This window comes from Chiloscyllium punctatum, chromosome 3 (genome assembly GCF_047496795.1).
Source record: "Chiloscyllium punctatum isolate Juve2018m chromosome 3, sChiPun1.3, whole genome shotgun sequence".
NCBI classification, from domain to species: Eukaryota; Metazoa; Chordata; class Chondrichthyes; order Orectolobiformes; family Hemiscylliidae; genus Chiloscyllium; species Chiloscyllium punctatum.
This window is the reverse complement of record NC_092741.1, coordinates 21093678-21106771: the sequence shown is the minus strand read 5'-3', so window position 1 is coordinate 21106771 and position 13094 is coordinate 21093678. Positions and strand designations below refer to the sequence as shown.

Here is a 13094-nt window from a genome sequence, read left to right as displayed (position 1 = left end):
GGGCTTATGCCTGAAATGTCGATTCTCCTGCTCCTCGGATGCAGCCTGACCGGCTGTGCTTTTCCAGCACCACACTCTTCAACTCCAGAAGTGATCTTAGAATTACTGCCCTTGATACCATGGCATTGAGGAGCTTGGGGAAATCTTCCTGCCGGTTGGAGTTGTACCTCGGACAGAGGGAGACGGCTGTGGTTATTGGAGGTCAGTCATCTCGGCTTCAGGATATACCTGCAGATGTTTGTGGAGATATGTGTTTTCTTCTAATCAGTATGTTCAGCGATGTTACGGCATACCTCTGAATAGATAGGACTTGGACTTGGGCCAACACTACCACTGTTCCTCAAGGGTCTCGTTGGGTTCCTCAGGGTCATGTTCCAGGACAAGGAAATCATGTTAGACAAATTTATTAGTTCTTTTGAGGAGGTAGCAAGTAGGATAGATCAAAGGGAAGCAGTGCATGTAATACAATTTGGCTTTCTAAAATAATTTGTTAAGTTAATATGGCTACCTAAGAATCAATGGTATTAAAGAGAGCCAATTGTCTATCCATGCTAATATACTAACTAATAGAAGATGACAGAGTTGGGATAGATTTAGTAGTAGCCCAGTTGAAAACTCAAGGTTCTTAGAGAACTTGGCAGGTTGTTTACCCCTGTGGGAGAGTCTACGATCAGAAAGCATAATTGCAGGATAAAGGCTCATACGTTTAGGACAGATGAGGAGAATTTCTTCTCAGATGGCAGTTAATCTGTTGAATTCTTTACCACAAAGGGCTGTTGAGGCTGGGCTACAAAGTACGTTCAAGACTGAGACAGGTATTTAATCAGCGAAGGAATGGAGGGTTATGGGGACAAGGCAGGAAAGTGGAATTCAAAGTTAAATCCAATCAGCCGTGATCTCATTTCCTGTCAGATCAGTCTTGATGGTCTGAATGGCTTCTGTTCCTACAGCTTATGGGGTCTTGTGGAAAGAGACGAGACCAGTCACAAGTATTATGGGTGTGGGAGGTGATTTAAAAGTCAATGAAGCATGGTCTGGCACAAATCCACATCACAGATTAGTTGTTTTCTTTCAATTTCTTCACATTCTTTGCTGATAGTATAAAATTGTGGATACACTGACCCTGTCTTTCATTGTTTGAGAATTTACCTTTTTAGTGCCTCAAAGTGTTTTTCCCTTTTTTTCAATTGGGAATTTGCAGAGAGAACAATGTTCATTAGAAGAGTGAGGGAGAATAGATCATAAGACATAAGAGCAGGAGTAGGCCATTTGATACATTGGGCATGCTCTGTCATTCAATGAGCTGACTTGATAATTGTCAACTTTACTGCCATATCCCCAAAACCCATGATTCCCTTACTGTTTAAAAATCATATACTTAACCCAACCGCAACAGGCAAAAAATTCCACAGATTGCCAACCCTTTGTGGGAAGAAATTACTCCTCATTATACCTGCTGGATTTAGACTATTCGAGTAGGGGAATCAACCTCTCCACATGGGCCGGGTGCTGGCAGGTGGGAATAGATTAGGTTGGGATATCTGGTCGGTATGGAGAAGTTGGACTGAAGGGTCTGTTTCCATGCTGTACATCTCTATGACTGTAAGCCAGAAGCGCTGAGTGGATGATTCGTCTCAGCTTCCTTCAAAGATCCTCAACGTCAGAGATGCCGCATTCAACATATTGAATTACTCCATTAAGGTCAAAAAATGATTGGATACACTGAACACTACAAAGGCTAATGGCCCTGACAACATTTTGGCAATAGTACTGAAGACTTGAGCACCTAACCAAACTGATCCTGTACATAAAAAGCAGGACAAATCCAACCTGGCCAATTACACTGGATGAAAGGTGTCATCAACAATGCTTTCAGTAGTACTTGCTTAACAATAATTTGCTACACTCACTTTGGGTTCTGCAAGGGCTATTCTGCTCACCGTGACCTCATTATATCTTGGTCAAAATCTCCAGAATTGAGGTGAGACTGATTGTCCTTGACATCAAAACCATATGATAGTATATGGCATAGAGGAGGCCTAACAAAACAGGAGTCGATGGAAATCAGGGGACAAACTGTCCACTGGTTGGGCTTCTACCTAGCACGGAAGAATATGGTTGTGGTTATTGGAGGTCAGCCATCTCAGCTCTCATCTCAATAGGTATTTCTCAGAGTAGTGGCCTTGGCCCAACCATCTTCAGCTGTTTCATGAATGACCTCCCTCTATCATAAGGTTAGAAGTGGGATCTTCAGTAATAGTTGGCGCTAAACATTGAACATTTGTGGCTCCTCAATAAAGTGGTCCATATCCTAAATTCTTAACAATTTCAGCATGTGATTACTTTTCTCCATGTCAATTACCCAACACCCACAAGCCTAAGTCCTGTATTAGGAGAAAGTGAGGACTGCAGATGCTGGAGATCAGAGTCAAGAGTGTGGTGCTGGAAAAGCACAGCAGGTCAGGCAGCATCCGAGGAGCAGGGGAATCGACATTTCAGGCATAAGCCTTTCATCAGGAATGAGGCTTGTGGGCTGGGGATGCTGAGAGATAAATGGGAGGGTGTGGGGCTGGGGAAATAGCTGAGAATGCAATAGGTAGATGAAGGTGGGGGCGAAGGTGATCGATCGTAGAGGAGGGTGGAGCGGTTAGATGGGAAAGACAATGGACAGATCAACACGGCAGTGCTGAGGGACAAATGGGAGGGGGTGGGGCTGAGTTGATGGCTTGGGACTAGAATAAGGTAGGCGGAGGGGAAATTAGGAAACTGATGAAATCCACATTAATCCTGTGTGGTTGCAGGGTCCCAAGACGGAAGTTGAGGCCTTCTTCATCCAGGGTCGGATGGTTTGGGTTTAGCAATGGAGAAGGCCCAGGACCTGCATGTCCTTTGTAGAGTGGGAGGGGGAGTTGAAGTGTTCAGCCATGGGGTGGTGGGGTTAGTTGGTGTAGGTGTCCCAGAGATGTTCTCTGAAATGATCCGCAAGTTGGCATCCTGTCTTCTTGATGTAGAGGAGACCAGATCGGGTGCAGTGGATACAGTAGATGACATTAGTGGAGGTACAGGTTAAATTTCTGTTGGATGTGGAAGGATCCTTGGACGGAGGTGAGGGGGGAGGTGTGGCCGCAGGCTTTGCATTTCCTGCGGTGTCAGGAGAAGGTGCTGGGAGGCGTGGATCTGACAAGGGAGTCGTGGAGGGAATGGTCTCTCCAAAACGCTGATAGGGGTGGGGAGGGAAATATATCCCTAGTGGTGGGGTCAGTTTATAGGTGGCGGAGGATGATGCTATGAATCCAGAGGTTGATGGGATGGAAGGTGAGGATCGGTGGTGTTGTGTCCTTGTTGCCCCTGATATGGTCTCCCCTACATCGGGGAGACAGTCTGCCAACTTGCAGGTCATTTCATAGAACATCTCTGGAACACCCGCACAACAAACCCCACCGCCCTGCAGCTGGACACTTCAACTCACCCTCCCACTCTACCAAGGACACGCAGGTCCTTGACCACCTCCATTGCCAAATCCTAACCACTCGAAGCCTGGTGGAAGAATGCCACATCTCCCGCGTTGGGACCCTGCAACCACATGGGAATAATGTAGATTTCACCAGTTTCTTCATTTCCCCTCCCACTACCTTATCCCAGTCCCAAGTCTCCAACTCAGCACTGCCCTCTTGACCTGTCCATCGTCTTTCCTATCTATCTGCTCCACCCTCCTCTCTGGCGTTTCATCTTCTCCCCCAGCTTCATCTACCTAATGCATTCTCAGCTGCCTTCACCCCCTCCCCCTGGTCCACAAGCCTCATTCCTGATGAAAGGCTATGCCTGAACCGTCGATTCTCCTGCTCCTTGGATGCTGCCTGACCTGCTGTGCTTTTCCAGCACCATACTCCTGACTGTATTGACTGACAGAGCAGGCTCAAGGGGTTCAACGGCCTACTCCTGTTCCTATTTCTTATGGTCTTATGGAAAGGGTAGCCCATGTAATTCAGTTTCTGTCAGCCTAATCTCAGTAGTGAGCAAATTAATTTAATAAAATTTCACTACGTTTAAATTGAGATTTAGAAAAGCACACCTTCATCAATAACAGTCAGCATGGATTTATTAAAGAAAAGGCATGTCTGACTGACCTGATTTCATTTTGTTAGAATGTAGTAAGGAGACTTTGCCTTTTTTGATTTCACCTTCTTGAATTTTAATAAGAATATGTATCTTGACACTCCCAAAAGATTCACATTGCACATGAGAGGTTTTGTGCTTGCATACTTTGAGAAACAGCCTTGCCAATAAAGAACAAAGAACAAAGAAAAGTTACAGCCCAGGAACAGACTCTTCGGCTTTCCAAGCCTGTGCCAATCCAAATCCAGTGTCTAATCTTATTGCTGAATTCCAAAGTATCTGTATCCCTCTGCTCCCCAATTACTAATGCATCTGTCCAGACACACCTTAAATGAATCTACCATGCCTGCCTCTACCACCTCTGCTGGCAACACGCTCCAAATGCCCACCACCCTCTGTGTGAAGTACTTACTGCATTTATCTCCCTTAAACTTTCCACCTCTCACCTTGAACGTGTGACCTCTCGTTATTGAATCCCTCACCCTGGACAAGAGCTTGTCTCTATCCATCCTGTCTATACCCTTCATAATTTTGTAACCTCAATCAGGTTCCCCCCCTCAATCTCCTTTTTTCTAATGAAAACAATCCTAACCTACTCAACCTCTCTTCATAGCTAGCACCTTCCATACAGGGCAACATCCTTGTAAACCTTCTCTGCATCCTCTCCAAAGCGTCCACATCCTTTTGGTAATGTGGCGACCAGAACTTTACACAGTATTCTAAATGCAGCCAAACCAAAGTCTTGTTCAATTTTAACATGACCTGCTAGCTCTTGTACTCAATACCCTGTCAATACCCTATGCTTTCTTGACCACCTGTGCAGCAACCTTCAGGGTACAATGGACCTGAACTCCCAGATCGCTCTGCTCATTGACTTTTCCCAAAGCTCTTCCGTTTACAGTATAGTTCGCTCTAGAGTTAGACTTCCCAAAATGCATCACCTCACATTTGCCCGAATTGAACTCCATCTGCCACTTCACCGCCCAAACTCTCCAGTCGATCTATATTCTCCTGTATTCTTTGACAGCCCCCTATGCTATCTGCTTCTCCACCAATCTTCATGCCATCTGCAAGAGTACTGATCAGACCACCAATGCCCTCTTCCAGATCATTTTATGTATATCACAAACAAGATGGCCCCACCACTGGTCACTTTTCTCCATTTTGAGAAACTCCCTTCAACTACTACTCTCTGTCTCCTGTTGCTTAACCAGTTATTTATCCACCCAGCTAGAACACCCTGCACACCATGTGACTTCACTTTCTCCATTAGTTTACCATGGAGAACCTTATCAGATGCTTTACTAAAGTCCATGTAGGTAACATACATCCCTTTCTTCATCAATCAACTTGGTCACTTCCTCTAAGATCTTTATTAAGTTGATAAGGCTTGATCACCCCTGTACAAACCATGTTGCCTATCACTGATAAGCCCATTCTGTTCCAAATATAAATAAATTCTAACCGTCAGTACCTTCTCCAGCAACTTTCCCAGGCTCACTGGTCTGTATTTACCTGGAATATCCCTACTACCCTTCTTGAACAGGGTAACAACATTAGCAACTCTCCAGTCTTCCGGCACTTCATCTGTCAGGGCCCCAGCTATTTCCTCTTTCGCCTCCTTCAGCAACCTGGGATAGATCTCATCTAGTCCTGGGAAGTTGTCCAGCTTAATATCCTTTAGCCTATCCAACACATCTTCCCTCCGTATGTAAACGTGATCCAGAGTAAACAAACTTCTATCTCTAATCTCAACATTCATCAAGTCCCTCTACTTAGTGAACGCTGATGCAAAGTAATTATTGAGAATCTCACCCATTTTCTCAGGTTCGACACACAACCTTCTTTCCTTTTCCTTTAGGGGACCAAACCTTTCTCTGGTTACCCTCTTGCTTCTTATATAAGAACAAAAGGCCTGGGGATTCTCCTTAATTCTGCTCGCTAAAGTTATCTCATGACCCCTTTTAAGATTAGTCCTACTCTCCCGATATTTTTCCAAGGTCCGTTCTGTTCTTAGCTGCCTGGACCTTATGTATGCTTCCCTTTTCCTCTTGGCTAGCCGCACGATTTCTCCTGTCATCCAGGAATCTTGCCTTTCCTATCCCTTGTTTTCAAAGTTACATGCCTATCCTGCACCATCTTTAACCTATCTTTGAAAGCCTTCTTCATATCAAATGTGGACTTCCCTTCAAAAGCTGTGTCCAATCCACATTTCCCAGCTCCTGCCTAATTTTGATATAATTGGCCTTGGCCCAGTTTAGTACTCGTGCCTTAAGACCACTCTCATCTTTGTCTACGAATATTCTAAAACTTAAAGAACTGTGGTCACTATTCCCAAAGAAATCCCCCACTGAAGCTTCTACCACCTGGCCTGGCTCATTCCCCAATACCAGGTCCAATATGGCCCCTTCACTTGTCGGACTATTGACATACTGCTCTAGAAAACTTTTCTGTACGTTCCTCACAAATTCTGCCCCATCCAGACCTCTGATACTAAGTATATCCATCAATGTTGGGAAAATTTAAATCTCCCATCACTACCACCTTATTGCCTCTACATCTTTCCATAATCTGTTTACCTATTTGTTCTTCTACCTCATGATCACTGTTGGGAGGCTTGTAGTCCATCCTCAACAATGTAACTGCACCCTTCTTATTTCTCAGCTCCATCCATAATGTCTCACTGCTCAAGCCCTCCATAGTGTCCTCCTTTAGTACAGCCGTGATATCATCCCTGACCAGTGATTGCAATAACATCATACTCCCAGGCACCAATCCAAGCCCTACGTTTATCTGCCTTACCCACTATGCTCCTTGCATTAAAGTATATGCACTTCAGACCACTAGTTCTTTTGCGTTCATCTGCTCTCTCTTTTCCTTGGTAATGCTAACTTCATGATCCTTACAGTCTCTAATTTCCACCTCACTGTCTAGTAGTCTTGTCTTCTGGTTCCCAGCCTGCTGTCACATTGGTTTAAACCCTCCCCAACAGTTGTAGCAAAAACTTCCCCAAGGACATTAGGTCCAGTCTGGTTCAGGTGTAGAGCATCTAATTTTGTTATAGTGCCGCCATCCCCAAAACCAGTCCCAATGTCCCACAAATCTGAACCTCTCCCTTCTACACCATCCCTCAAGCCACGTGTTCATCCTGCCTATTCTTTCATTTCTACCCTGGCTAGCACATGGCACTGGTAACAATCCCAAAATCACTATCGTTGAGTCCTCCTTTTTAACTTCTCTCCTAGCTCCCTGAATTCTCCCTTAAGGACCTCATCTCATTTTTTAACTTGCATCATCGGTGCCTATATGCACCACAACAACTGGCTGTTCACCCTCCCCTTTTAGAATGCTTTGCAGCCGATCGGTAACATCCCTGACTCGAGCACCTGGGAGACAATATACCGTCCGGGAGTATCATTTTCGGCCACAGAAATGCAGTGACACCCAAATAAGCACAATAAGTATGAGCGATTACAGGCCAGGGTACTGTGCATGCAAGCATTTTTGAGGTGTCCGCAGGCATTTTCATCCGGTAAGGCTTTTGAAGCGGTCCAAAACTACACTCTGGGACAACAATCTCAAAGTTTTTGGGATCAGTGGGAAAGTCCCAAGTGAATCCGAATGTAGGTCAGCAGAAAGATAAAATGGTAATAGTTGGCAGAAGGGTTTGTCCTGCAGGGCAAAGGAAGCCACAGTAAATTGTGGCAGTTCTGAGAAACATGGAAGGACAACAGTACCTAGGAGTACATGTTTCCACATCTCTGACAGTACTGTGACCAGTGATAAGGTGTTTAGGAAGTCTACAGGATACTTTCTATTGATCAACTTTGGAATGTGAAATTAGGAGTGTTTAGTAGAATTGTATGTTAAAGCTAGTGAGACCTGCAGTTTTGGTCACCTTATTACAGGAAGAATGTGATTGTACTAGAGGGTATACATGTGGGTCCCACACAATACTGGTTTCCTCCAGAACTGCATTTTCTTTGCTATTCCTCTATCTATTCAAAGAGTAATTAAATTCTTTGTTAAATTGCTGCCTTAACAGCAGGAAGAAAAAGACAACTGTAATACTCATGATGCAATCACCTAGGCCTTTGGTGCTGTTCTTTGAATTTTTTTTGTTGCTTTAGTTTCCAGTGGGTTATCTTTTTGTGCGATAAAATGTATCATCAGAAAAACTTAATACAAAAAGAAACGTTTAGTTTCAGCAGCTGCTTTCTGTGTTTAATTTGGCTGCATAACGACTTATGTCATTGCTCAAACTGGTGTATCTGTCCGTACAGATGGAAGTCATATATCCCCTCATGTTCGGCAAGAAGCTGGATTATTGCATTTTACCAAAGTGACCAAAAGTGATGCTGGACACTACATCTGTATTGCATCAAATAGTCAAGGAGAAATCAAGGCACCGGTGCGCCTTATTGTTGCGGGTAAGACAGATTCTGCCAGTAAACTACTTGCTAATTTTGATCAACCAATTTAACTACAAGTCATACTAGCTGTGGTGAACTTTAAACCCCAGTGCAATTCCTTTATCATAATCTTCATCTCTAATGCAGTCCTTGAAGAATGGAGCCATTTTACCTCAGATAATTTGTCAAATTTAAATGCATTGACATCTGCAAAATCTTTGCTCAAAATATGGGAACAACTATTAAAAGTTGCATTATGTTTCAGAAGTAAAACTCAGGAAATAATGTTTTTACTTTAATCAACAAAAGACAAAAGTGGCACATTGTCTAACTTTTACTGTGGTCCATTCTGCAATCTGCTGCCTCTCATGGTTTGAAATAAAAATTGTGTTTAGACAATCTTGACTTCAATCTTTATTGGTCCTCCATGTGGACATGTGGTATGAGTCTAAAATCTGCAAATCTGCATGTAGAATGGAATGAAATCTTACTCTAGTTTCTGTTGCAATCTTCTCTTTGATGTAAATGTACCAATCATTCACAAGCATTTGGTAAAATAATGACATGGGTTGCTTATTAGAAGATATGACTCTTCAGGCAGCATTTACTTGGAAGCTGAGAATATATGTCTGACTTTGGCTTCTGCTGCCTGTGGAGTGACCACAGTAATGGGACAAATATCACGTCGTAAGTGTTTAGTGATTGGTAGCAGTTGACATACACCCTTACATCTACCTCGTATCCCAGCAATTCTAACAGACTTGGGAGTACTTGCAGCTGGCAGAAAGCACAAAGAAGAAAATAAATAATTCATTTCACCTGAAATGTTTCTTTTTGATATATTTAAGCGAAGAATTTTTCTCTCAGGAAATATTGCTTTTATGCATTTTTAAAAATCTGTATCTCCCCCCTAGTTTTGCCAACATTCAAGATGGAGCCTGAGAATACTACTGTATACCAGGGATATATTGCAGTGCTAAATTGTCAAGCTATTGGGGAACCACAGCCTAATATTCATTGGAAAGTAAAGGAGAAGATCCTGGAATCCAGCAAGGGCACACAGAGGTAGGAGGTGACTTTCCTGTTAAACTACTGTTAGGCAATATTAACATGAAACAAAAACAGAGATTGTAAGAGAAATTCAGCATGCTCCACAGAAACTGTAGAGAATAAGTAGAGCTAATGTTTCAAGTCCAATGACCCTTCAGAACGGCTCTGAAGAGGGCTCACAGGACTCGAAATGTTAACTCTGCTTTCTCTCTATAGATGCTGCCAGACCTGCTGAGTTTCTCTAACAATTCCTGTTTTTGTTTCAGATCTTCAGCATCCATAGTTCATTGTTATATAACATGGAGTTCAGTTACTCTCTACAGTCTTGGAACAGTCTTTAAGTCTGTTTGAAAGTGAGGAAAGAACCGAAGAATTGACTTTAAATTTGGCTGGGAAGTATTTGAATCCATGTTTCACCATTCCCAACAGCATTCTTGAAATATGAAAATTAACTGTAGAATTGTGGTTGCTGGCTTTACCTTTTGTGGCATTATGTATTATAAGCACCATAAAACAGTGTTGCACTTTTTACTTATTTTTCCTCCTCCTGAGGATTGAGTAAAGTTCTATAGGTTTGTGTTCTTACCTCTAGGTGGTTATTTCTTCTTGTGAAGAACATCGTGACCATTAAAATATTATGGGCATATTGCAACTGATCTTGAATCAAACTTGTATGTACTTTTTTTATCCAGCATCTTATTTACTAAGTTGAACTTACATTCCGTTTCATTTAAAACCTCCATTCAGATAGGAACTAAACCCGTGTCTTTCAAAGTCTGCAGAAATCTTTTACCTATTATGATGTATTTTAGTGATCGTAAACTGCATTAACTATGTGTGGAGTTTGATGTGTATGCCTGCTGGTGCTGTGGCCTGGTGTCTGGGATATTTACATATTATTAAGAAATGTTTCATGGAACCGTTAGACATATGAGAAGACATAGGCTACTGGGCCCATTGAGTCTGTTTTGCCATTATGAGATCATGGCTGATCTGATTGTCCTCAACTCCACTTTCCTGCCTGATTCGCATAAACCTTCATGTCTGCATGCTCTCTCGCGCGCTCTCTCCTGTCAAGTTGCCTAAGAATCTTGTATGTTTCCGAAAGGTCACCTCTGCTCCTTCTAAACTTCAATGAGTACAGGTCCAATCAATTTGACCTTTCCTGATAAGAAAGTCCTTATACCTGGGATCAACCTAGTTAACTGTCTGTGAATTGTCTGAAATGCCCAATGTATATCTTCGCTAACAGGACCAAAACTGTTCACGGTATTTGAGATGTGGTCTGACAATGTCAGCAAAACGTCCCTATTTTGTACTCCAACCCGTTTGAAATAAAGGTCAGCATTCCATTTGTCTTTCCTATTAGCCACTGGACTTGGTTGCTAGATGTTTGTGATTCACGCACAAGGATCCATAAATCCATGTGTTGCATTTTCTTATAATCTGTCTCCATTAAATAATATTCAGGTTTTCTATTCCTACCAATGTATACGTCCTCACACTTTCCCATATTAACCCTTTAACCATTTTTACTTTCTCTTGTACTTTTTCTCCAGTGATGGTTGTTTTTATTCTTGCCCTACCTTTGTGCCCCTTAATTTGTTATTTTTGGAATGTTATTATTGTCTTCTATCATAAAGACTAATACATTTATTCAACTTGTCATCGATTTCTTGGTTCCATGTTTTTATTTCCCCCGTATCATTATCTAAGGGGCTTATTTTCACTTTGACTTCTTTTTTTTTAACATATTTAAATAAACTCTTGCTTGTTGTCTTGATATTACTTGCTAGTTTACTGTCATAGTTTATTTTGTTCCTTTTCTTGTAATCTTTTGTTGGCTTTAGAAGTTTTCCCAATCCTCTGGTTTACCACCAATCTTTGCCATTCTTTCACCACCAATCTTTTTCTTCTTTCAAATTAATACAATCTTTAACTCCCTTGATTAACCTTGATTAGTTCACTCCTTCCCAGAAATCACTTTCCTACTAGGATATGTCTTTGCTATGAGTCATGACTTATTTTCTGAAACGTCTACCTTTGTCCATCAACAGTCTTTTCTGCTAAAGTCCTTTCCCTGTCCACTCCAGCCAACTCTGCCCTCACTTCTTTGTGTTAAATTTAAATATATAACAACAATTACAGTTGTTTTCAATCCAACTTTTCAATCAGTTGTTTTCTCCACCTCAAACGGAATGCTAAATTCTACCAAATTTGGTCAGTGTTTCCTTGGAATTTTTTTTAAAAACCCAGATCACTTATTAAACTTGTCTCATTACACACTACCAAACCAAAAATAGCCTGATTGGATCCACAACATATTGTTCCAGGAAACTGTTCCTAATACTCTCTAAATTCTTCCTCATAACTAGCTCTGCCAACTTGATTTTCAAAATATACATAAAGATTAATGTCACATTACTCCTTTTAACTTAACAGGCTTGATGTATTTTCCCTTCTGGTTTGTTTATGAATACATTGATTAGGTCACTTTTGGAATATTGTATGCAATGTGGTCTCCTTCCTATTGGAAGGATGTTGTGAAACTTGAAAGGGTTCAGAAAAGATTTACAAGGATGTTGCCAGGGTTGGAGGATTTGAGCTACAGGGAGAGGTTAAATAGACTGGGGCTGTTTTCCCTGGAGTGTCGGAGGCTGAGGGGTGACCAAACCAAGGTTTAGGGTGTGAGGGGAAAGATATAAAAGAGACCAAAGGGGCAACATTTTCACGCAGAGCATGGCGCATGTATGGAATGAGCTGCCAGAAGAAGTGGTGAAGGCTGGTACAATTACAATGTTTAAAAGACATCTGGATGGGTGTATGAATAACAAAGGTTTGGAGGAATATGGGCTGTGTGATGGCAGGTGGGACTAGATTGGTTTGGGATATCTGGTCAGCATGGACTAGTTGGACCAAAGGGTCTGTTTCTGTGCTGTACATCTCTATGACTCTATGACTGTGTGACTTTACCACAGGATACAGAAAGTGGCAAATGGGTCCTTGGTAATCTATGATGTCAGTGCAGAGGATAGTGGGAAATACACCTGCATTGCTGGCAACAATTGCAGCATCCAGCACAGAGATGCTTTCCTCTATGTTGTTGGTGAGTAATGGTTACTGCTTTACTACTGTTATTCTCATCACTTTATACTTTTACATTGGTTTGAAACTCACAAAAACAATCCCAAATTATCTTTGTTTTTCTCATGTTCCTGCAGACAAGCCAGCCATTCTCGATGGAAGTGAAAACCAGCACACTCCATACAAAATGATCCAGACTATTGGACTATCTGTTGGAGCTGCAGTAGCTTACATTATTATTGTGTTAGGTCTCATGTTCTTTTGCAAAAAAAGACGAAAAGCAAAGAGGTTGCACAAGTGTCCAGAAGGAGAAGAACCTGAAATGGAGGTTCTGAATGGTAAGGTTCATGTGAAAATGAGTATATTCTAATTGGAGAGTTGGTTTATTTTGAAGATGCCATCTTGAAGTGTGGTAGTGAAGTTCTAATACCA

The 13094-nt window shown here is 42.0% G+C and overlaps 1 protein-coding gene across 1 annotated transcript in view; it reads left to right on the top strand.

The window, feature by feature from the left end:
- The window catches only part of ptk7b (protein tyrosine kinase 7b), a 164099-nt gene that overhangs the window by 90905 nt on the left and 60100 nt on the right, over positions 1 to 13094 (top strand). The window contains exons 9-12 of the mRNA XM_072548904.1: positions 8400 to 8546; positions 9443 to 9593; positions 12557 to 12684; positions 12800 to 13000. Coding sequence (XP_072405005.1) covers positions 8400 to 8546; positions 9443 to 9593; positions 12557 to 12684; positions 12800 to 13000 — 627 coding nt within the window. The remainder of the gene's footprint in view (positions 1 to 8399; positions 8547 to 9442; positions 9594 to 12556; positions 12685 to 12799; positions 13001 to 13094) is intronic.